This window comes from Coregonus lavaretus (genome assembly GCF_964263955.1).
Source record: "Coregonus lavaretus genome assembly, chromosome: 5".
Taxonomy (NCBI): domain Eukaryota; kingdom Metazoa; phylum Chordata; class Actinopteri; order Salmoniformes; family Salmonidae; genus Coregonus; species Coregonus lavaretus.
Genome location: NC_139992.1, coordinates 75,252,062 through 75,277,532, shown reverse-complemented (window position 1 = coordinate 75,277,532; position 25,471 = coordinate 75,252,062). Strand labels below are relative to the sequence as shown.

Here is a 25,471-nt window from a genome sequence, read left to right as displayed (position 1 = left end):
AATGGCACAAACGCTCACTGAAGTCAACTTGTTAAAACATTCTCTATATTTAATTTTCAAACTTATATTAGATTACAGAAAAGGTATTTTGGAAGAGTCAGTACATGGGTTGTTCAGTTTGAAAAAGGAGATCTTCGAAGGGAGTCCATAGAGACCTACACAACCCACATATTTGATACATCGATAATGTCCAGGTCTTCCTTCCGACACTGACCTGTAAAAGATGCTATAAACTACAATCTTCACAGGATCCGTTTACATCATTTCACAAACAAAGCTTAACATTTTCCTATAGTTAGCGTGGGCAGGAGTTATTTTCCTCGCTGGTGCCGGTCATTTGTAAACACTACCACAAGGAACAGAAAAGCAGCTTCCTACAGAACGAGAGGAAGCTAGCCCAACACTGGGGGGAGCAGATAAAAATTCTCCGCTTGAAATCAATGCCACAAATAGCAGTGGGGGGTGTAACAAAATAGTGTCCACACTTTCAAAAGGGGAGTCTCAATCTTTCTTAGGGCGTTGTGGCAACTAAAAATCGGCCATTTTGGATCCAGTAGGTGTCTCTGAGCCAGCGTTCTGGGGGCAGTTGCACTGGCAGCCATCTTGAAACAATGGTTTGCCATCGAGTCTGTCCAACGTAATCAAAACATAATAAAGATAACTATTTCACACACAAGGAACACTATACATTCTCCAACAGCAGTGAGATGTCTGGAAGATTTTTTTGTTGTTGCTTTATTCTCGAGCGGGATGGCTTGCCAAGAAGAGGGTGATAATACACAGAAAGGACGCAGCACAGTGCCAAAGCCATAGACCACACTTCCCAGAGAGCCATTGGCTATCATGTGATTTAGGACCCCGCTCTGAGAAGAGGGTTGCACAGCCTCCATACTCAAACATTCTTCAACGCCCTTGAGAAAAAGCGACAGAGAGAGATGCAGAGACAGCCTGCTTGTTGGAGAGGCGTGGAGTGGCAGGAGGTTAATCTTCATCGTCGTTCTCATCAAAGTCATCCTCCTCGTCATCATCCCCCATGTACGACACAGGGGTCTCAACACGGGAGCCGCTGTAGTGAGAGTCATTAGAGCTGGAGGCCAGGGTACCATCTGCACCACTGTCACTACAGAGAGAGATAGAGGGAGAGGAAAAGAGTTACCATATATGTCTATGTGAACGTGCTGAAGGCCACCCTAACTAGGGCAACAGTAGAGGAGAGAGACTCACCTGCCCTGGCCATGATGGCGCCCCCCGTTGGTGGAGGATCCTCCAGTGATGTAGACTTTACTGATGGGGCCCTGGGCCATCTCTGCGTGAGACAGTAGTACACACGTTCACATACATACAGTGAGGGAAAAAAGTATTTGATCCCCTGCTGATTTTGTACGTTTGCCCACTGACAAAGACATGATCAGTCTATAATTTTAATGGTAGGTTTATTTGAACAGTGAGAGACAGAATAACAACAAACAAATCCAGAAAAACGCATGTCAAAAATGTTAGAAATTGATTTGTGGTCCTCTGTAGCTCAAATTGGTAGAGCATGGCGCTTGTACCGCCAGGGTAGTGGGTTCGATCCCCGGGACCACCCATACGTAAAAAATGTATGCACACATGACTAAGTCGCTTTGGATAAAAGCGTCTGCTAAATGGCATATTATTATTATTTGCATTTTAATGAGGGAAATAAGTATTTGACCCCTCTGCAAAACATTACTTAGTACTTGGTGGCAAAACCCTTGTTGGCAATCACAGAGGTCAGACGTTTCTTGTAGTTGGCCACCAGGTTTGCACACATCTCAGGAGGGATTTTGTTCCACTCCTCTTTGCAGATCTTCTCCAAGTCATTAAGGTTTCGAGGCTGACGTTTGGCAACTCGAACCTTCAGCTCCCTCCACAGATTTTCTATGGGATTAAGGTCTGGAGACTGGCTAGGCCACTCCAGGACCTTAATGTGCTTCTTCTTGAGCCACTCCTTTGTTGCCTTGGCCGTGTGTTTTGGGTCATTGTCATGCTGGAATACCCATCTACGACCCATTTTCAATGCCCTAGCTGAGGGAAGGAGGTTCTCACCCAAGATTTGACTGTACATGGCCCCGTCCATTGTCTCTTTGATGCAGTGAAGTTGTCCTGTCCCCTTGGCAGAAAAATACCCACAAAGCATAATGTTTCCACCTCCATGTTTGACGGTGGGGATGGTGTTCTTGGGGTCATAGGCAGCATTCCTCCTCCTCCAAACACGGCGAGTTGAGTTGATGCCAAAGAGCTCTATTTTGGTCTCATCTGACCACAACACTTTCATCCAGTTCTCCTCTGAATCATTCAGATGTTCATTGGCAAACTTCAGACGGGCCTGTATATGTGCTTTCTTGAGCAGGGGGACCTTGCGGGCGCTGCAGGATTTCAGTCCTTCACGGCATAGTTTGTTACCAATTGTTTTCTTGGTGACTATGGTCCCAGCTGCCTTGAGATCATTGACAAGATCCTCCCGTGTAGTTCTGGGCTGATTCCTCACCGTTCTCATGATCATTGCAACTCCACGAGGTGAGATCTTGCATGGAGCACCAGGCCGAGGGAGATTGACAGTGCTTGTGTTTCTTCCATTTGCGAATAATCGCACCATCTGTTGTCACCTTCTCACCAAGCTGCTTGGCGATGGTCTTGTAGCCCATTTCAGCCTTGTGTAGGTCTACAATCTTGTCCCTGACATCCTTGGAGAGCTCTTTGGTCTTGGCCATGGTGGAGAGTTTGGAATCTGATTGATTGATTGCTTCTGTGGACAGGTGTCTTTTATACAGGTAACAAGCTGAGATTAGGAGCACTCCCTTTAAGAGTGTGCTCCTAATCTCAGCTCGTTACCTGTGTAAAAGACACCTGGGAGCCAGAAATCTTTCTGATTGAGAGGGGGTCAAATACTTATTTCCCTCATTAAAATGCAAATCAATTTATAACATTTTTGACATGCGTTTTTCTGGATTTTGTTGTTGTTATTCTGTCTCTCACTGTTCAAATAAACCTACCATTCAAATTATAGACTGATCATTTCTTTGTCAGTGGGCAAACGTACAAAATCAGCAGGGGATCAAATACTTTTTCCACCTCACTGTACCTTAGAGAGAACCACACAGGACCTCATTTCTCATAGCCAATGTACCCCGAATTACCAACATGTTTAAGTATTTCATGCCCAATTCATCTCACTTACTTTGATAGGGATTGTGTGTAGCTCAATTAATTCATCTATGCCTTTGAAATGTAAGCATGCACTATGATCCCTGACCCCTATGACTTCTGACCTGTGACGTAGGGCTCCAGGGCTTTGGGCACCAGGCTGCGTGCCACCTTCAGGTCCTCCGGGGAACACTTGCCCACCTCCAGGCCACAAGCCATGCCCATGCGCTTCAGCACCTCAATGTCATCGTGGATCTCAAACATGCTGTCAAAGTTGAACAGGTACTCAAACCTGAGAAGAGAAGGAAAGGGAGAGGTGAATATAATGGCATGGTTAGAACATGAATGAATGGAAAACGTTCAATCCTGGGAAAAACTTGATCGGGGTGTTGCCATTGCCTCAATACGATACTTTATTGGGGGCGGCAGGTAGCCTAGCGTTTAAGAGCATTGGGACAGTAACCGAAAGGTCGCTGGTTCGAATCCCTGAGCTGACTAGGTGAAAAATGTGCCCTTAAGTAAGGCACTTAACGCTAATTGCTCCTGGAAAAGTGTCTGATAAATGACATTTTTTATTGTCCATTTACATGGAAAATAATTTTGTGAAAATTCTGTGGGACAAAATAAAATGGCTTTACATTAATTAAGTTGATGATCAATTTACACAGTCACTCACTTGTCGTTGGAGATGCTGCAGTCGATAACGGTCTTCTTGCTAGTGTTAACAATGATGAACGGGAGGTGGATGAGAGAGTTGGGGGGTGGAGGTCTGTTGGTCTGCTGTTCTGTCTGTCGGTTCCGCTGAACCAGGTTCTTAAAGGCTATTTGCTGCAGGAGGGGATCAGGGAGAGAACATTAGAACAATGTTAAAATGCCAAATCAGCAGTTGAAACAATAACAAAGCATTGTCACCGCCACTGTTTCGGTAAAAAGCTGAGGGATGGGGCTCGAGAAATGTAACCACTCAAATTCAGACAAAGCTATGGATGAAAGGACATATCAAAATTATAGTTTTAACCAGTAAAACAGGCTTATATTTTGGGTTCTGATGGTACGGTAGTTCAACTAAGCTCATGGGGCATTTCTACATTATATTCTTCAAGAATCAAATGGGTACATATTAATTAATAAGTTTTAAAAAACTGCTGATAGCACCTTTAAGACAAGCTGTGGTCTTGTATATGCTTGCCTTTATCAGTGATTGTATTGTTGTTGATGAGGCAAGCTAGTCCTGTAATATGAGGCAAGCTGATCACCTGTAATATAAGCTCTTGGAGTTGTGACTGCTTCTGCTTGATTCTCTCCAGTCGCCTTTGTCTCTCCACCTACAGAGGAAGAGCAGAACACAGCCAGGTTGTGAGAGCGTAAAAGAAAAGAGGGAGTGAGGGAGAGGAGAGTTCATGGTTTACCAGGTGTGTGTGTATACAGTGAGGGAAAAAAGTATTTGATCCCCTGCTGATTTTGTACGTTTGCCCACTGACAAAGACATGATCAGTCTATAATTTTAATGGTAGGTTTATTTGAACAGTGAGAGACAGAATAACAACAAAAACATACAGAAAAACGCATGTCAAAAATGTTATAAATTGATTTGCATTTTAATGAGGGAAATAAGTATTTGACCCCCTCTCAATCAGAAAGATTTCTGGCTCCCAGGTGTCTTTTATACAGTTAACGAGATGAGATTAGGAGCACACTCTTAAAGGGAGTGCTCCTAATCTCAGCTTGTTACCTGTATAAAATACACCTGAGCACAGAAGCAATCAATCAGATTCCAAACTCTCCACCATGGCCAAGACCAAAGAGCTCTCCAAGGATGTCAGGGACAAGATTGTAGACCTACACAAGGCTGGAATGGGCTACAAAACCATCGCCAAGCAGCTTGGTGAGAAGGTGACAACAGTTGGTGCGATTATTCGCAAATGGAAGAAACACAAAAGAACCGTCAATCTCCCTCGGCCTGGGGCTCCATGCAAGATCTCACCTCTTGGAGTTGCAATGATCATGAGAACGGTGAGGAATCAGCCCAGAACTACACGGGAGGATCTTGTCAATGATCCCAAGGCCGCTGGGACCATAGTCACCAAGAAAACAAATTGTTAACACACTACGCCGTGAAAGACTGAAATCCTGCAGCGCCCGCAAGGTCTCCCTGCTCAAGAAAGCACATATACAGGCCCGTCTGAAGTTTGCCAATGAACATCTGAATGATTCAGAGGAGAACTGGGTGAAAGTGTTGTGGTCAGATGAGACCAAAACCGAGCTCTTTGCCATCAACTCAACGTGTTTGGAGGAGGAGGAATGCTGCCTATGACCCCAAGAACACCATCTCCACGGTCAAACATGGAGGTGGAAACATTATGCTTTGGGGTTTATCTGCTAAGGGGACAGGACAACTTCACCGCATCAAAGGGACGATGGACGGGGCCATGTACCGTCAAATCTTGGGTGAGAACCTCCTTCCCTCAGCCAGGGCATTGAAAATGGGTCGTGGATAGGTATTCCAGCATGACAATGACCCAAAACACATGGCCAAGGCAACAAAGGTGTGGCTCAAGAAGAAGCACATTAAGGTCCTGGAGTGGCCTAGCTAGTCTCCAGACCTTAATCCCATATAAAATCTGTGGAGGGAGCTGAAGGTTCGAGTTACCAAATGTCAGCCTCGAAACCTTAATGACTTGGAGAAGATCTGCAAAGAGGAGTGGGACAAAATCCCTCCTGAGATGTGTGCAAACCTGGTGGCCAACTACAAGAAACGTCTGACCTCTGTGATTGCCAACAAGGGTTTTGCCACCAAGTACTAAGTAATGTTTTGCAGAGGGGTCAAATACTTATTTCCCTCATTAAAATGCAAATCAATTTATAACATTTTTGACATGCGTTTTTCTGGATGTTTTTGTTGTTATTCTGTCTCTCACTGTTCAAATAAACCTACCATTAAAATTATAGACTGATCATTTCTTTGTCAGTGGGCAAACGTACAAAATCAGCAGGGGATCAAATACTATTTTCCTTCACTGTATGCATATATATATATATATATATACACACACACATATACATACATGGCAGGTAGCTTAGTGTGTAAGAGCGTTGTGCCAGTAACTGAAAGGTCGCTGGTTCTAATCCCCGAGCAGACTAGGTGAAGAATCTGTCGATGTGCCCTTAAGCAAGGCACTTCACCCTAATTGCTCCTGTAAGTCGCTCTGGATAAGAGCATCTGCTAAATGACTAAAATGTAAATATATACATACATACACACTATCACGAGAATTTTGTTATCTCAATGGTTGAAGTCAAACACTTCTTAAATCTTTGAATAATTCCCAGAAATTAATTAAACAAAGACCCAATCCTGCAATGGTCAGCCTTTATTCATTGAGAGCACTCTGCAACAAAATGGTCGTACAATCTTTTTATACACACTCGTTAGAGGAAAAATCCCACCCCGCTTTAGGCGGGCTGTATTTTTCCACTGTACACATCTTGTAAGCTCACACCTTGGTTTAGCTCATGTGATTTCCCTCTGCTCTCCTGACCATCAGGTCACACATACACACACACACACACACGTTCTTATCATAGTCTACTCCTTGCTCGGGCAGGCTGCATTTTTTAGTTATCGCCTTTTCACTCCCCTTTCCCTGTGTGTTTTTGGAACCAGTCTCCTGTTATTGGTTTCAATCGTTTTGCACTTCTGCTTGCCTAATTCTGCTTGTGGTCCTCTGTAGCTCAGCTGGTAGAGCACGGCGCTTGTAACGCCAAGGTAGTGGGTTCGATCCCCGGGACCACCCATACACAAAAATGTATGCACGCATGACTGTAAGTCGCTTTGGATAAAAGCGTCTGCTAAATGGCATATTATTATTACTACAAGACAAATACTCTGTTGCTGGGATATAAACACATTTGATTAACTCTAAGCTCTAGTCATACATTATTAGTTTAACTGAGGGTGTGACATTTTAGTCATCTTACTCACACATTTCTTTATCACACACACAGTGCATTCGGAATGTATTCAGACCCCTTGACTTTCACATTTTGTTACATTAGCCTTATTCTAAAATTGAAATAATTTTTTCCCTCAATCTACACACAATACCCCATAATGACGAAGCAAAAACAGGTTTAGAAATGTTTGCTAATTTACATAAGTACTCAGACCCTTTAATATGAGACTCGAAATAGAGCTCAGGTGCATCCGCTTTCCATTGACCATCCTTGAGATGTTTCTACAACTTGGAGTCCACCTGTGGTAAATTCAATTGATTGGACATGATTTGGAAAGGCACACCTGTCTATATAAAGGTCCCACAGTTGACAGTGCATGTCAGAGCAAAACCAAGCCATGAGGTTGAAGGAATTGTTCGTAGAGCTCCAAGACAGGATTGTGTCTCCATCATTCTTAAAATGGAAGAAGTTTGGAACCACCAAGACTCTTCCTAAACCTGGCCACCCGGCCAAACTGAGCAATCGGGGGAGAAGGGCCTTGGTCAGGCAGGTGACCAAGAACCCAATGGTCAATGACAGAGCTCCAGAGTACCTCTGTGGAGATGGGAGAACCTTCCAGAAGGACAACCATCTCTGCAGCACTCCACCAATCAGGCCTTTATGGTAGAGTGGCCAGACGGAAGTCACTCCTCAGTAAAAGGCACATGACAGCCCGCTTGGAGTTTGCCAAAAGGCACCTAAAGACTCTCAGACCATGAGAAACAAGATTATCAGGTCTGATGAAACCAAGATTGAACTCTTTGGCCTGAATGCCAAGTGTCATGTCTGGAGGAAACCTGGCACCATCCCTACGGTGAAGCATGGTGGTGGCAGCATCATGCTGTGGGGATGTTTTTCAGCAGCAGGGACTGGGAGACTAGTCATGCTCGAGGGAAAGATGAACAGAGCAAAGTACAGAGAGATCCTTAATGATGAAAACCTGCTCCAGAGCGCTCAGGTCTTCAGACTGGACAATGACCCTACGCACACAGCCAAGAAAAAGCAGTAGCGGCTTCGGAATAAGTCTATGAATGTCCTTGAGTGGCCCAGCCAGAGCCCGGACTTGATCCCGATCGAACATCTCTGGAGAGACCTGAAAACAGCTGTGCCGCGACGCTCCCACTCCAACCTGATAGAGCTTGAGAGGATATGCAGAGAAGAACGGGAGAAACTTCCAGCCTGTTTTTGCCTTGTCATTATGGGGTAATTGTGTGTAGATTGATGAGAAAAAAATAGTAATTAAAATCAATTTTAGATTAAGGCTGTAAAGTATAAAACAAAAATGTGGAAAAGTCAAGGGGTCTGAATAATTTCAGAATTCACTGTACATACACACTGAACAAAAATATAAATGCAACAATTTCTAAGATTTTATTGACTTACAGTTCATTTAAGGAAATCAATTTAAATAAATTCATTCGGCCCCAATCTATAGATTTCACATGACTGGGAATACAGATATGCATCTGTTGGTCACAGATACCTTCATAAAATAGGGGCGTGGATCAGAAAACCAGTCAGTATCTGGTGTGACCACCATTTGCCTCATGCAGCGCGACATCTTCGCATAGAGTTGATCAGGCTGTTGAGTGTGGCCTGTGGAATGTTATCCCACTCTTCAATGGCTGTGCAAAGTTGCTGGATATTGGCGGGAACTGGAACACTCTGTCGTACGTCGATCCAGAGCATTCCAAACATGCTCAATGGGTGACATGTCTGGTGAGTATGCAGGCCATAGAAGAACTGGGACATTGTCATGCTGAAACATGAGGTGATGGCGTGGATGAATGGCGCGACAATGGGCCTCAAGATCTCATCATGGTATCTGTGCATTCAAATAGCCATCGATAAAATGCAATTGTGTTTGTTGTCCGTAGCTTATGCCTGCCCATACTATAACCTCACCGCCACCATGGGGCACTCTGTTCACAGCGTTGATGTCAGCAAACCGCTTTCCCACACGACGCCATACACGTGGTCTGCGGTTGTATGGCTGGTTGGACGTACTGCCTAATTCTCAAAAACAACGTTGAGGCTTATTGTAGAGAAAGGACCATTTAATTCTCTGGCAACAGCTCTGGACATTCCTGCAGTCAGCATGCCAATTGCACGCTCCCTCAAAACATGAGACATAATAATAATAATAATAATAAGCCATTTAGCAGACGCTTTTATCCAAAGCAACTTACAGACACAGTCATGTGTGCATTTTGTGCCCAGCACAAGGTGCACTTGTGTAAAGATCATGCTGTTTAAATCAGCTTCTTGATATGCCACAACTGTCAGGTGGATGGATTATTTTGGCAAGGAGAAATGCTCCCTAACAGGGCTGTAAAATTTGTGCACATAATTTGAGAGAAATAAGCTTTTCGTGAGTATGGAAAGTTTCAGGGATATTTTATTTCAGCTCATGAAACACTTTACATGTTGTGTCATATTTTTTAAAATATATATACACACAGTATCTCACAAAAGTGAGTACACCCCCACATTTTTGTAAATATTTGAGTATATCTTTTCATGTGACACCACTGAAGAAATGACACTTTACTACAATGTAAAGTAGTGAGTGTACAGCTTGTATAACAATGTAAATTTGCTGTCCTATCAAAATAACTCAACACACAGCCATTCATGTCTAAACCGCTGGCAACAAAAGTGAGTACACCCCTAAGTGAAAATGTCCAAATTGGGCCCAATTAGCCATTTTCCCTCCCCGGTGTCATGTGACTCGTTAGTGTTACAAGGTCTCAGGTGTGAATGGGGAGCAGATGTGTTACATTTGGTGTCATCGCTCTCACACTCCCTCATACTGGTCACTGGAAGTTCAACATGGCACCTCATGGCAAAGAACTCTGAGGATCTGAAAAAATGAATTGTTGCTCTACATAAAGATGGCCTGGGCTATAAGAAGATTGCCAAGACCCTGAAACTGAGCTGCAGCACGGTGGCCAAGACCATACAGCAGTTTAACAGGACAGGTTCCACTCAGAACAGGCCTCGCCATGGTCGACCAAAGAAGTTGAGTGCACGTGCTCAGCGTCATATCCAGAGGTTGTCTTTGGGAAATAGACGTATCAGTGCTGCCAGCATTGCTGCAGAGGTTGAAGGGAGGGTCAGCCTGTCAGTGCTCAGTCCATACGCCGCACACTGCATCAAATTGGTCTGCATGGCTGTCGTCCCAGAACGAAGCCTCTTCTAAAGATGATGCACAAGAAAGGCCGCAAACTGTTTGCTGAAGATAAGCAGACTAAGCACATGGATTACTGGAACCATGTCCTGTGGTCTGATGAGACCAAGAAACTTATTTGGTTCAGATGGTGTCAAGCGTGTGTGGCGGCAACCAGGTGAGGAGTACAAAGACAAGTGTGTCTTGCCCACAGTCAAGCATGGTGGTGGGAGTGTCATGGTCTGGGGCTGCATGAGTGCTGCCGGCACTGGGGAACGTTCTCCACGGCGCTTCCAGACTCTGTCACGTCTGTCACATGTGCTCAGTGTGAACCTGCTTTCATCTGTGAAGAGCACAGGGCGCCAGTGGCGAATTTGCCAATCTTGGTGTTCTCTGGCAAATGCCAAACGTTCTGCACGGTGTTGGGCTGTAAGCACAACCCCCACCTGTGGACGTCGGGCCCTCATACCACCCTCATGGAGTCTGTTTCTGACCGTTTGAGCAGACACATGCACATTTGTGGCCTGCTGGAGGTCATTTTGCAGGGCTCTGGCAGTGCTCCTCCTGCTCCTCCTTGCACAAAGGCGGAGGTAGCGGTCCTGCTGCTGGGTTGTTGCCCTCCTACGGCCTCCTCCACGTCTCCTGATGTACTGGCCTGTCTCCTGGTAGCGCCTCCATGCTCTGGACACTACGCTGACAGACACAGCAAACCTTCTTGCCACAGCTCGCATTGATGTGCCATCCTGGATGAGCTGCACTACCTGAGCCACTTGTGTGGGTTGTAGACTCCGTCTCATGCTACCACTAGAGTGAAAGCACCGACAGCATTCAAAAGTGACCAAAACATCAGCCAGGAAGCATAGGAACTGAGAAGTGGTCTGTGGTCACCACCTGCAGAACCACTTCTTTATTGGGGGTGTCTTGCTAATTGCCTATAATTTCCACCTGTTGTCTATTCCATTTGCACAAAAGCATGTGACATTTATTGTCAATCAGTGTTGCTTCCTAAGTGGACAGTTTGATTTCACAGAAGTGTGATTGACTTGGAGTTACATTGTGTTGTTTAAGTGTTCCCTTTATTATTTTGAGCAGTGATATATATATATATATATACACACACACACACACAGACTCACCTCTAGGTTCTGGCACTCCTGGGCCGAGTTGGTGGGCAGACCGATCCACTTGATCTCCTTCTTCTCTTTAGAGATTATGTTCATGGCCATGAGCACATTGAGCGCATCATACACACGCCTACGGATATTCTTCTGGTCATACACATGCTACAAGGAGAGGGGGAAGGGGTTAATCTGACTCCTGTGTGTGGGCAGAGAGCTTCCTTTGGGTTTGTTGTCATAATTATCATGTGGGTTTGTCATAATGAAACCAGAGTGTGCTAAAGCCTAATTCACAACTTCCGTTTCCGCATGGTCCGCTTGAGTGAAATGATGCAATATCAAACATCCGCTCCAGTCCACACTCCGAAATCTCCGCAGGACTTTACAAGGAGGTGGATGAAGCAGAACACTGAGGACGGGAGCGGATGTTCGATGTCCGAACACCAAAAGCAAAAGTAGCGGACGTAAATTATGCTTGAGGAAGACCATGTCAGAATAACTTCATTTCCTAAGTATGTTTGTTGTGTCTGATATTGTGATGTCATATAGAGATTTGTATTGTCTAAGGGTAAGGCTGAAAAACGTGATGATTTGTCAGAGACAGAGTGATGTCATAAAGAGGAGTTCTGAGAGTGATGCAACAATGGAGAATTCTGTCTGACAGTGATGCCATAATTAGGAATTCAGACAATGTGTGATATACCGTAATTTTCGGACTATAAGCCGCGCCTTTTTTCCAATTTTTCAACCCTGCGGCTTATATAACGGTGCGGCTAATCTATGGATTTTTACAGCTAACAGCCACTAGAAGACCTCCTAAATCTATGGATTTTACAGGTTACAGTCCACCAACTTTAACTCTATGGGCTCTATGACCGGTCTGCGCCCCCCACCTTTAAGCGGCGGGCTCCAGCAGGAAAAGCTGGAGGCCGGAAAAGAGTGAGACAGGTAGCGCGCAAAAGTAAAAGTGGTACGAGAGACAGAACGAGAGACAGACAGACAGACATTACGAGAGCGTTTGTGCAAAGGAAGTTTTCATGCACAAACCCTCATTATGGAAAACAAACGTAGAAATGCATATGATGCAGCTTTTAAGTTAAAGGCAGTCAATCTGGCTGTCAAAACATCCACGATCATTAACGGGTTCCAAAAGGCTGGACTGCTGCGTGATGAAGAGGAGGACGCCGCCACAGCTGAGGCCCTTCAGAGGCTGTTCGATTCCGACAGTGACGAAGAGGAGTTCGTTGGTTTTGAGAGCGACAACGAAGGAGAGAGGAGTGGCTGACGAAGCCACCCTGAGCCTGTTCGTTTCCGACACTGAAGATGAGGACTTTGGTGGTTTTAGTACGCAGGAAGAAGACGGAGATGAGGATTAATGACTTGACTTTTCTGGTTACAGCCGTGTACTGCACCTTAGCCTAAAAGATGAAGACGAGGATTAATGACTTTTCTGGTAGGCTGATTACCGTATATTTTAAGCAGCCGTGTTGCTGCAACTTTAGGCTTACGCGCTTACTGTCGTGTTACAGGCACTTTATTTTGCACTTTTAAAAAAACACATTTAATTTAGCCATTGATATTGCCTCGTCAAGCGCTGTAAGCTTTGTTTTTTGAATGGTACAACTGTAGGCTATAATGTAGATAAATATTCAAAGATGTGCACACTTTTTCAAGGTTTTTCAAAAATAACCAAAGTTAAGTGGTTAAATGATTGTGACGCTATTAACTAATTTTGCTGGGGAACCCCTAGCACTCCCTCAAGGACCACTGGTTGAAAACCACTGCTGTAGATCACTGCCGGTATGTGCGCTGGGAGCGCACCGTTTAAGTTTGAAAGTTGAAAAGTTTATGTGTCTGAAACGCTATGTGATACAGTACAGTTTACACAGCACAGTATATGTTCTGTAGCTACTATTGCACTAAATGGTAACACTTGAATACGTTATGCAAATATGCAACTTGTTTGTTGAAATGTTAATAAATGGGAGCTTCCTCAAGCAGCCATCTCTTTCCCGACAATCCCCTCTGTGCACGAACCCTTACATATGGTAATTAAACATTAAAACACCTGCGGCTTATAGTCCAGTGCGGCTTATATATGTACACATCATTCAATATCATTCAATTTAGCTGCTGCGGCTTATACTCCGGTGCGCCTTATAGTGCGGAAAATACGGTAATTCTCTATGACGTCAGAGAAAGTAAATCCATAAAGACTTCCCCAGCCTGTTTTGAGGAAGAGCCCTGTGCATTATGTGCATACAGCTGCAGAACTCACAGAGTCGTTGGGGGAGATGTGGTTGTCTGCAGCGCTGAACTCTGCCACCAGCTCATCTGCTACCTCGTTGTAGGTGGTGACACCCTTCTTCTGCACCTTCTCACACACCTTCATGGAGAAATGCCTCAGGCCCTTGCCATTCTTCTCCCCCTTCTTACCACGCTTCCTATGGACAAAGGTGGTTAAACACAGCTATTTACTTCTAGATTACACTGGCATATCACACAGGCACACAGAATAAATAAACTGGTCTAAAACCAGCTACAGTGAGGGAAAAAAGTATTTGATCCCCTGCTGATTTTGTATGTTTGCCCACTGACAAAGAAATGATCAGTCTATAATTTTAATGGTAGGTTTATTTGAACAGTGAGAGACAGAATAACAAAAATTTCCAGAAAAACGCATGTCAAAAATGTTATAAATTGATTTGCATTTTAATGAGGGAAATAACTATTTGACCCCCTCTCAATCAGAAAGATTTCTGGCTCCCAGGTGTCTTTTATACAGGTAACGAGCTGAGATTAGGAGCACACTCTTAAAGGGAGTGCTCCTAATCTCAGCTTGTTACCTGTATAAAAGACACCTGTCCACAGAAGCAATCAATCAGATTCCAAACTCTCCACCATGGCCAAGACCAAAGAGCTCTCCAAGGATGTCAGGGACAAGATTGTAGACCTACACAAGGCTGGAATGGGCTACAAGACCATCGCCAAGCAGCTTGGTGAGAAGGTGACAACAGATAGTGTGATTATTCGCAAATGGATGAAACACAAAAGAACCGTCAATCTCCTTCGGCCTGGGGCTCCATGCAAGATCTCACCTCGTGGAGTTGCAATGATCATGAGAACGGTGAGGAATCAGCCCAGAACTACATGGGAGGATCTTGTCAATGACCTCAAGGCAGCTGGGACCATAGTCACCAAGAAAACAATTGGTAACACACTACGCCGTGAAGGACTGAAATCCTGCAGCGCCCGCAAGGTCCCCCTGCTCAAGAAAGCACATATACAGGGCTGTCTGAAGTTTGCCAATGAACATCTGAATGATTCAGAGGAGAACTGGGTGAAAGTGTTGTGGTCAGATGAGACCAAAATGGAGCTCTTTGGCATCAACTCAACTCGCCATGTTTGGAGGAGGAGGAATGCTGCCTATGACCCCAAGAACACCATCCCCACCGTCAAACATGGAGGTGGAAACATTATGCCTTGGGGGTGTTTTTCTGCTAAGGGGACAGGACAACTTCACCGCATCAAAGGGACGATGGACGGGACCATGTACCGTCAAATCTTGGGTGAGAACTTCCTTCCCTCAGCCAGGGCATTGAAAATGGGTTGTGGATGGGTATTCCAGCATGACAATGACCCAAAACACACGGCCAAGGCAACAAAGGAGTGGCTCAAGAAGAAGCACATTAAGGTCCTGGAGTGGCCTAGCAAGTCTCCAGACATTAATCCCATAGAAAATCTGTGGAGGGAGCTGAAGGTTCGAGTTGCCAAACTTCAGCCTAGAAACCTTAAATGACTTGGAGAAGATCTGCAAAGAGGAGTGGGACAAAATCCCTCCTGAGATGTGTGCAAACCTGGTGGCCAACTGCAAGAAACGTCTGACCTCTGTGATTGCCAACAAGGGTTTTGCCACCAAGTACTAAGTCATGTTTTGCAGAGGGGTCAAATACTTATTTCCCTCATTAAAATGCAAATGAATTTATAACATTTTTGACATGCGTTTTTCTGGATATTTTTGTTGTCATTCTGTCGCTCACTGTTCAAATAAACCTACCATTAAAATTATAGACTGATCATGTCTTTGTCAGTGGGCAAACGTACAAAATCAGCAGGGGATCAAATACTTTTTCCCCCACACTGTAGGTGCTCAAATAATGGACAGAGAGAAGAGGGTGCCTCATGAGTGACCTGCCAGGATGTGGGGCAGGTATTTGAGGGTGTGGGGTAGCCACTCACCCCGATGACCAAGGCGAAGCGTCGGCCGGCTGGCTCTGTGTGAGGAACTGGGAGCTGGGTGTGTGAGGGCTGTTCACCAGTATGGCACTGGAAACACTGGGCCTCTGAGGCGTACCAATCACCTACAGGGAGAGGGGGGAAGAGAGAGCTCAACCATTTCAGTTTTAGAGTAAAGTAGATAATCTTTATTATCCAATAGAGCAAATTGCTTTGCAGTAAGCTGTAAAAAAAACACACAGTACCAGTCAAAAGTTTGAACACACCTACTCATTTTTACTATTTTCTACATTGTATAATAATAGTGAAGACATCAAAACTATGAAATAACACATATGGAATCATGTAGTAACCAAAAAAGTATTAAACAAATCAAAATATATATTTTATATTTGAGATTCAAATAGCCACCCTTTGCCTTGATGACAGCTTTGCAGACTCTTGGCATTCTCTCAACCAGCTTCATGATGTAGTCACCTGGAATGCATTTCAATTAACAGGTGTGCCTTGCGCAAAGTGAATTTGTGGAATTTCTTTCCTTCTTAATGCGTTTTAGCCAATCAGTTGTGTTGTGACAAGGTAGGTGTGGTATACAGAAGATAGCCCTATTTGGTGAAAGACCAAGTCCATATTACGGCAAGAACAGCTCAAAAAGCAAAGAGAAATGACAGTCCATCATTACTTTAAAAAGACATGAAGGTCAGTCAATACAGACAATTAAGAACTTTGAAAGTTTCTTCAAGTGCAGTCGCAAAAACCATCAAGCGCTATGATGAAACTGGCTCTCATGAGGACCGCCACAGGAAAGGAAGACCCAGAGTTACCGCTGCTTCAGAGGATAAGTTCATTAGTTACCAGCCTCAAAAAAATCAAAAATTATATATATAGGCAATTAACCGCACCTCAGATTGCAGCCCAAATAAATTCTTCACTGAGTTCAAGTAACAGACACATCAACTGTTCAGAGGAGACTGCGTGAAATCAGGCCTTCATGGTGAAATTGCTGCAAAGAAACCACTACTAAAGGACACCAATAAGAAGAGATGTGCTTGGGCCAAGAAACACGAGCAATGGACATTAGAACGGTGTAAATCTGTCCTTTGGTCTGATGAGTCCAAATTTGACATTCTTGGTTCCAACCGCCGTGTCTTTGTGAGACGCAGAGTAGGTGAACAGATTATCGCTGCATGTGTGGTTCCCACCGTGAAGCACGGAGGTGGTGTGATGGTGCTTTGCTGGTGACACGGTCAGTGATTTATTTAGAAATCAAGGCACACTTAACCAGCACGGCTACCACAGCATTCTGCAGCGATACGCCATCCCATCTGGTTTGCGCGTAGTGGGACTATCATTTGATTTTCAACAGGACAATGACCGAAAACACCTCCAGGCTGTGTAAGGGCTATTTGACCAAGAAGGAGAGTGATGGAGTGCTGCATCAGATGACCTGGCCTCCACAATCACCTGACCAACCCAATTGAGATGGTTTGTGATGAGTTGGACCGCAGAGTGAAGGAAAAGCAGTCAAAAAGTGCTCAGCATGTGGGAACTCCTTCAACACTGTTGGAAAAGCATTTCAGGTGACTACCTCATGAAGCTGGTTGAGAGAATGCCAAGAGTGTGCAAAGCGGTCATCAAGGCAAAGTGTTGCTACTTTGATTTGTTTAACACTTTATTGGTTACTACATGATTCCATATGTACTATTTCATAGTTTTGATGTCTTCACTATTATTCTACAATGTAGAAAATAGTACAAATAAAGAAAAACCCTGGAATGAGTAGGTGTCCAAAATGTTGACTGGTACTGTATGCATGCATGCATATACACTACCGTTCAAAAGTTTGGGGTCACTTAGAAATGTCCTTGTTTTCGAAAGAAATTAAATTTTTTGGTCCATTAAAATAACATCAAATTGATCAGAAATACAGTGTAGACATTGTTAATGTTGTAAATGGCTATTGTAGCTGGAAACGGCTGATCTTTAATGGAATATCTACATAGGCGTACAGAGGCCCATTATCAGCAACCATCAGTCCTGTGTTCCAATGGCACGTTGTGTTTGCTAATCCAAGTTTATCATTTTAAAAAGGCTAATTGATCATTAGAAAACCCTTTTGCAATTATGTTAGCACAGCTGAAAACTGTTGTGCTGATTAAAGAAGCAATAAAACTGGCCTTCTTGAGACTAGTTGAGTGTCTGGCGCATCAGCAATTGTGGTTTCGTTTACAGGATCAAAATGGCCAGAAACAAAGAACTTTCTTCTGAAACTTGTCAGTCTATTCTTGTTCTGAGAAATGAAGGCTATTCCATGCGAGAAATTGCCTTCTTGGGTATGACCCTACAAGCTTGGCACACCTGTATTTGGGGAGTTTCTCCCATTCTTCTCTGCAGATCCTCTCAAGCTCTGTCAGGTTGGAGTGGGAGAGATGTTAGATCAGGTTCAAGTCCAGGCTCTGGCTGGGCCACTCAAGGACATTCAGAGACTTGTCCCAAAGCCACTCCTGCCTTGTCTTGGCTGTGTGCTTAGGCTAGTGACGACTGTTGCACTATCTGATGGTCTGGAGATTGAAAAAACGCTTCTGTCTCTCAGTCCCAGCTTTGATGGATCTGTACGGTCTCTGCATTCTAGATGGTAGCAGGGTGAACAGGCCATGGTTTGGGTCACTTAGGTCCTTGATGATCTTCTTGGCCTTCCTGTGACACCGGGTGCTGTAGATGTCCTTGAGGGCAGGCAGTGTGCCCCCGATGATGTGTTGGGCTGATTGCGCCACCCTCTGGAGAGCACTTCGGTTGCGTGCGGTGCAATTGCTGTACCAGGCGGTGATACAGCCTGACAGAATGCTCTCGATGGTGCATCTGTAGAATACGTTTGTGAGTTTCTAAGGTGCCAAGCTGATTTTTTTCAGCCTCCTGAAGTTGAAGAGGTGCCGTTGCCCCTTCACCACGCTGTCGGTGTGGAGGGACTATTTCAGGTCCTCAGTGATGTGCATGCCGAGGAACTTTAAGCTTTTGACCCTCTCCACTGCTGCCCCGTCAATGTTGATGGGGGCGTGCTCTAGAGCTGGGCGATATGGACAGAAATCCATATCGCATCAACTTAAGCAATTTATCGCAATAACAATATATAGAATTATACATAAATGTGCACCACAGCTAAAAATATTTTTTATAAAAAACTACTACTTTGATGGTTGCAGCCATCAATTGTCAAATTAACAATCACCCATATTAGCAAACTTCAAATCTCTAGTATAGGCTACTCATTGTGATGAACGACATCAGCAAAATGCCTGCGATAAGTGATCGGTATGGTCGGCATCAATAATTTTCAGTATATCGTCCCAGCTCTAGCGTGCGCTCTCTGCAGTCTCCTGTAGTCCACGATCAGCTCCTTCGTTTTGTTGATGTTGAGGGAATTTTCCTGGCACAACTCCGCCAGGGCTCTCACCTCCTCCCTGTAAGCTGCTCATTGTTGGTAATCATGCCTACCACTTGTGTCGTCAGCAAACTTGATGATCAAAATTGGAGACGTGCATAGCCACGCATTCATGGGTTAACAGGGAGTACAGGAGGGGGCTGAGCACGCACCCCTGTGGAGCTCCCGTGTTGAGGATCAGTGTGGCATTGGTGTTGTTGCCCATCTTCACCACCTGGGGTCGGCCCGTCAGGAAGTCTAGCACCCAGTTGCACAGAGAGGGGTTCAGACCCAGGGCCCTGAGCTTAGTAATAAGCTTGGAGGGCACTATGGTGTTGAAGGCTGAGTTGCAGTCTATGAACAGCCTTCTTACATAGGTATTCCCCTTGTCCAGGTGGGATAGGGCAGTGCAATGGTGATTGAGTCGTCCGTGGATCTGTTGGTGTGGTATGCAAATTGTAGTGGGTGTCGGTTGACATCTTGAAGCAAGTGGGGACAACAGACTGGGATAGGGTGAGATTGAATATGTCCATAAACACTCCAGCCAGCTGGTCTGCACATGCTCCGAGGACGCAGCTTGGGATGCCGTCTGGGCTGGCAGCCTTGCGAGGGTTAACACACGTGAATGTTTTACTCAGTGGCCACAGAGATCAGGAGCACGTCAATACTATTCCCAGAGGCGACACGGAACATTTCCCAGTCCGCGTGTTCAAAACGATCTTGAAGCATAGATTCTGATTGGTCAGACCAAAGTTGAACAGTCCTTCCTACAGGTGCTTCCTGTTTAAGTTTCTGCCTATAGGCGGTGAGGAGCAGGATGAAGGCGTGATCTGATTTGCCGAAGGGAGTGCGGGGGAGGGCCTTGTAGCAGTCCCGGAAGGGAGAGTAAAAATGGTCAAGTGTGTTCTCTCCACGTGTAGCACTGGAGATGTATTGGTATCATTTTCCTCAGATTTCCTTTATTAAAGTTCCCAGCTACAATATGCAGTTTCCAGTTTGCACAAAGTCCAGTTTAGTTCCTTGAGAGCCGTCGCGGTGTAGGCTTGTATATCACAATGTTTTATGAGTACATATTACGATAGGACAAAGGTTGACATCACCCAACTCTAGGTGGGTGTATCTCCCACAAGACCAGAAGGAGAGCTGGAAAGAGCATTATGCAGCTGACTCATAATATACCAAGTGCCTGTGGTGGAGTGAGTCTTCTCTGAGGTGAAAATAACTTCCTGGTTATTGAAGTAGGGAAGGGAGGCCAGGTACGTGATGTATTTTACTGTCTGCCGGCCAGCCATCAGGTGATGCCTAAACTGATTCCCTCTATGTACATATTCTCATGTATGTAATGGGATGGTGTGTAATCCTGCTGACTGCAGAGGTTGATCAGCTTAAGCTCACCCCCGGACACCTCACAATGCTAATGGATGGGGCTTATGAAGTGTGTGTGTGTGTGTGTGTGTGTGTGTGTGTGTGCCTATAAACTGATAGGTTGCAGCTATGAAGAGCTTTGGGAAAGTGTATGCAAGTAGTGAGCTTGCAATTAAACAGGTTGTGCTTGCAATGTCTGAGAGCAAATATCAACTTGCAATCTACCACACTGTCTCAAAATAAAACACTTTTTCATCAAGTATGTGGTTGTAATATCACTGTATTGCTGGGCTTTGCAGTATATTTCTGTCCATTCAGGTAAATGGTGCAGGTAGATACACTCACCATGTGTGGAGCAATGTTGACATTGGAGAGCCCCAGTGTTTTGGGCAGTAGTTGTTTGGCCACAGGGATGGACGCAGGATGGACAGCAACCAGAGACAGGACACCTGGGAAGGGGCAGAGTAAACACTAGGGTCAAAAGGGTAACCTGGAACCACTGTCCACAAAATGGCTGCCTCTCTTCATATCCAGGTAGATGGTTACAGAGAACAGGAGGCCCTATGGGATGCAGACTTACAAGCCCATGTAAGGGAAAACAATTATCTGAGGGTACACAGATCTTTAGAACACCTGCACTGTGTGATATGGAAACCCGTAATAAGATGAGCTGAAAGTTGGGAGGGGAGTAAAACGAGACAAGCTTCTTCTGTGTAGTCTTATTGCCCCCTGCTGTTGAGTTGAGGACATATACCGGACATAGACACCGGGATTGAATGACACTGATCTGTATTCTGGAGCACAACACAGTGCTTTGCTCACCTTTACTAGGACTCAGATTCTGGTCAATAAAAACCTTCAGTTCTCCATTGGTTTCCATCAGACCAACCTGTGGGGAAGACACCATCAACATCTACTCCAGTAAAATTTCAACAGCTGGTCTCTGTATTGAATCTCTCAAATGTCTGTAAGGCCCCCAGGACCAGGGTGGAAGAACACTGCGTCTGGTTCTCTCTGATCAGACTCACATCTTTGGCCATCATCCTGTCGGAACTAAGTATGGCTCTGTCTGAAGAAAGGGAACCTCTGATGTCACCAACGAGTTCCCTGAAACAGAACAACCATGATACAGCAGCGGAGTGTGTAATGCAATGGGTAGAGCTGGATTTTTTGCTGTCAGTGCATAAAAGTACACTGTGGAAACTACCCATTTAAAGTTGGAGTTAACCTGAATAATTCCAAGATTGCATTGGACAAAGCAGGACGACTTTGGTATTGGGTGCAATTGAGCAAAAAAAAGATAATTGCGGATGTGCAAAAAATAAAATAATTAACCAGTAAATTCTTCCCCTCCCTTGTTAGTTTGTTAGGCCTCGGGGTGTTATGAGGTTTTGCAATTTTATTTTATTTTTTATTCAACCTTTATTTAACCAGGTAAGCCAGTTGAGAACAAGTTCTCATTTACAACTGCGACCTGGCCAAGATAAAGCAAAGCAGTGCGATAAAAACAACACAGAGTTACATATGGGGTAAAAAACATAAAGTCAAAAATACAACAGAAAATATATATACAGTGTGTGCAAATGTAGCAAGTTATGGAGGTAAGGCAATAAATAGACTATAGTGCAAAATAATTACAATAGTATTAACACTGGAATGCTAGATGTGCAAGAGATTATGTGCAAATAGAGATACTGGGGTGCAAAAGAGCAAAATAAATAACAATATAGGGATGAGGTAGTTGGGTGGGCTAATTTCAGTGGTCACTGGTATCATGACAATGTCACACGGGTGAACTATTGCACATGTATACGAACTGCATATTCTACATGAAATGTTTGCAAAGGTAGGCAGCAGATTTCATTATTGATCAAGAAGCAAGGCCGCTTGTATGCAATCAATATATTGCACAAAAGCACTAGCTGGCTACCTCGCTATAGCCTGAACAAAAACATTGCTAGCCGACCAAATTGTCTTTGGAAAGCAATTTCAATTGCATATTTCAAAGTGATGAGTTCGATCAGCTGTGATAAGTATCAAACGTCCTCATTTTTATATTTCTGATATCTTACCATAACTTTTATCATGCAAACTGTAAGGCCTAGTAGGTGTTGTTGACCACGTCCTAGACCGAGATTCCCCACGAAGTTTACAAGGCTGAGCAGAAATTGCTAGCCAGCTACAACAATACACGATGCCTGGCTGGCTGATTACTTTTTATATGGGAATTTGTTTCTTTCCAGCATTCCGCGATAACTAACTCAAGGGACTAACTGATGCTAACTAGCTAGCAAGCTACCTACCTAACGTTAGCATTAGTGATATTACAGGCTAGCTAGTTTAGAGGCACATTTTGAGACTATTCCGAATGCAATTGACGATTGTGTAGCTATACGAAAACGGGTTCAAGTATATAATCCGTGCATTATAATAATAAAAGCCAACACCTGCATTTGCAAGCAGGAATTACCGAACAATGTAAAGGTTTAATTTGATGTGCACTTACGAGTGCACTCTTTTCTTCTGCTTCTTCGGCGGCTGTTTTGTTGGCATCGAGGACAGAGGAAGAGGAGGTCTAAATCCCTATCGCCAAACAGGAAACAAAACTATACGTCAAATTATCATGATTCTGAAACAATGAATTTAAGTTTCTAAGCAATTCAATACTCCACGCCTGAGATATGCCCACAAGCATACTTTGACCAGATTTCTAGTCAATCATGTCTCAATCTCAAAATGGATGCTTTTCCAAGTAACATCGCTAGCCAGTTAGCTAATAACTATGAATGAAATTAATAGCGCTTGGATGCCTCGGGCGTAAATGGTAAAAATAGCTAAATGGTGTAGTTACCTAGCTATAATCTAGCTGTCGTGCAATTAGTAAATGGTCGGTAGGTGAACACTAGAAGATTACGGTTAGCAAGTTAGGACACCACTTTGTCTGCTAACCTTATATTGTAGGAATAGATCTGCAACCATCAATGATACCGACATATTTCATAAATATAGCTAGCTATGTTTGCGATGCTTGACAAACGTACAAGAGAAAGTGACTGAGTTATATTAACTAGGACTGGCTAACTACAATAACGCGATTAATATTTTGATTATCATTACATTTACGTCATTTAGCAGACGCTCTTATCCAGAGATGATGGGCTTGGTACAGCTAGCCAGCCATTATGGCTATCTAACCAGTATTGCAATTCTAGCTAGTTGGGTAAATTAGCCAACGTTAGCAAGCTGGTTAGCCAACGCGGTCAACGCACTAGTTAGCAGTAGCAAGTGGTTAACTAACTTGCTAACATAACAAGCTATCTCCAAGTTTCAAAGCAGATAGGCTATCTTTTCAAGAGATCGCTAGATAGACAAATCAACCTTTCGAATGTCAAATGTATAAATGCCCCTTTTCAATCGATAAATACCTAAGTCTATTGACTTTGCTAGCCGTTAGCTCGAGATTCGCGTTCAGCTGTTACCTTCCACAGTCCTAGTCTGAAAACCAATCTTGGCGGTGTCTAACATCTGAAGTTTCGGATTGGATAGCTTTAATATGACGCAGGCAATCCATGCTGCTAAAGCCACGCCTTTGGCGCTTTCTGATTGCTTCGCGCGCTAGGACCTCCTATCCCGCGTTCTCCCATTGGTCTCCAGCTTTTGAGCGTTTCAGGAGCCTTTTCCGGGATTTAAAACTGAGTAACAATACATGTAAAATATTTTTTTAATTGGTACAAATGTCAAACAAACGGCTAGTAACAGTAAGAAGCTATTCGAAAACATCGCAAATCAGAGGTCAATGTCATAAGTAATATGTTCAGTAATATAGTTGCCTAGCTGGTATACATGCTCACCTGGCTCAGTTGGTAGAGCATGGCGTTTGCAACGCCAGGGTTGTGGGTTCTCCCACGGGGGGCCAGTATGAAAATGTATGCACTAACTGTAAATCGCTCTGGATAAGAGCGTCTGCTAAATGACTAAAATGTAAATGTATAAACACACTGATCTAGGAACAGCTCATATTACCTGAACATTTACCTTAACCTTTGGGGGTAGTTGCAGTACTGACTTTAGATCACTGGTCAGAGAAAACCTCATCCAGCACCGTTAGTGTTCTGACCCCTTATGTCCCAATCCTTTATTTTTTCTTGTGACAGGTGATGAACTGTGTTGATTGGGGAGTCAACTGTAAATTGTCTATTGTATATTACAACCACAACACTCAACATAGTTTACATTTTAGTAATTTAGCAGACGCTCTTATCCAGAGCGACTTACAGTTAGTGAGTGCATACATTTTCATACTGACGAACACATATATTTAGTGGAGAGAATGACACTGTTCAGAGAAAGACTTAGTTAAAAAATAAGCATGTGGTGTTTGTGTTGAAAATACCTTATGGAACTTTTTTGGTAATTGTGTTGAGAATAACTTATGTTCAATACATTACATTTTTATCTGATTGTGAAGGTGAGGTCTCATCTTTAAAAGTAATCCTTTGAGCATAACCAAGCACACCACAACAACCACAAACAGGTTTTTTTTAACACACTGTCTGACAACCATATGCAGAATGGTAGCGCAACCCTGATTCATTGAGTGAGATAAAACGCCCTTCTCAGCTGAGCCTCCCAGTCCCAGCTCCGTCATTAATGACCCCCTCCAACCTGTTATCGTAGAGAGAAAGATATGTGAGTTGAGTCCTCCAAACCTCACCTGCTAGTCACACACACAAAAAGACAAACGTCCAACACATGCAAAATAGGCCCTAACTCACATTTAGTGATGCTGAATCGTGTGGATGGATGCCAGTTGTGAGAAAATGTTGCAAAATAAGAAGGTTATGTGGGAGATTTCTGTTGAGGGATGCATGTAGGCTACATTTTTGACTGCTATCGCCAATCTGAATATTATGCTGCATTTACACAGGCAGCCCAATTCTGATATTTTTTTCCACTAATTGGTCTTTTAACTAATCACATAAGATCTTTTCACTTCTCAGCTTT

General features: G+C 44.0%; 1 protein-coding gene across 5 annotated transcripts; it reads right to left on the bottom strand.

The window, feature by feature from the left end:
* Positions 1–23: 23 nt before the first annotated feature.
* On the bottom strand, positions 24–25,042 carry LOC311129691 (transcription factor Dp-1-like). 5 transcript variants are annotated; one of them, XM_084162094.1, is made up of 13 exons: positions 23,893–23,964; positions 22,974–23,050; positions 21,496–21,574; positions 21,290–21,356; positions 20,813–20,916; positions 15,688–15,809; positions 13,727–13,892; positions 11,467–11,613; positions 4,425–4,493; positions 3,845–3,996; positions 3,294–3,460; positions 1,225–1,306; positions 24–1,120 (listed from the first exon to the last, which is right to left on the bottom strand). In XM_084162094.1, the coding sequence occupies exons 2-13, from the start codon at positions 23,018–23,020 to the stop codon at positions 982–984; spliced, it is 1,341 nt and encodes a 446-aa protein (XP_084018220.1). In that variant the 5' UTR covers positions 23,021–23,050; positions 23,893–23,964; the 3' UTR covers positions 24–981. The 5 variants fall into 5 exon arrangements, with proteins under 5 accessions (XP_084018220.1, XP_084018223.1, XP_084018222.1 ...); XM_084162097.1 differs by lacking the exons at positions 22,974–23,050; positions 23,893–23,964 and adding an exon at positions 24,916–25,042; XM_084162096.1 differs by lacking the exon at positions 22,974–23,050 and having other exon boundaries at positions 23,893–23,971.
* Positions 25,043–25,471: the final 429 nt, after the last annotated feature.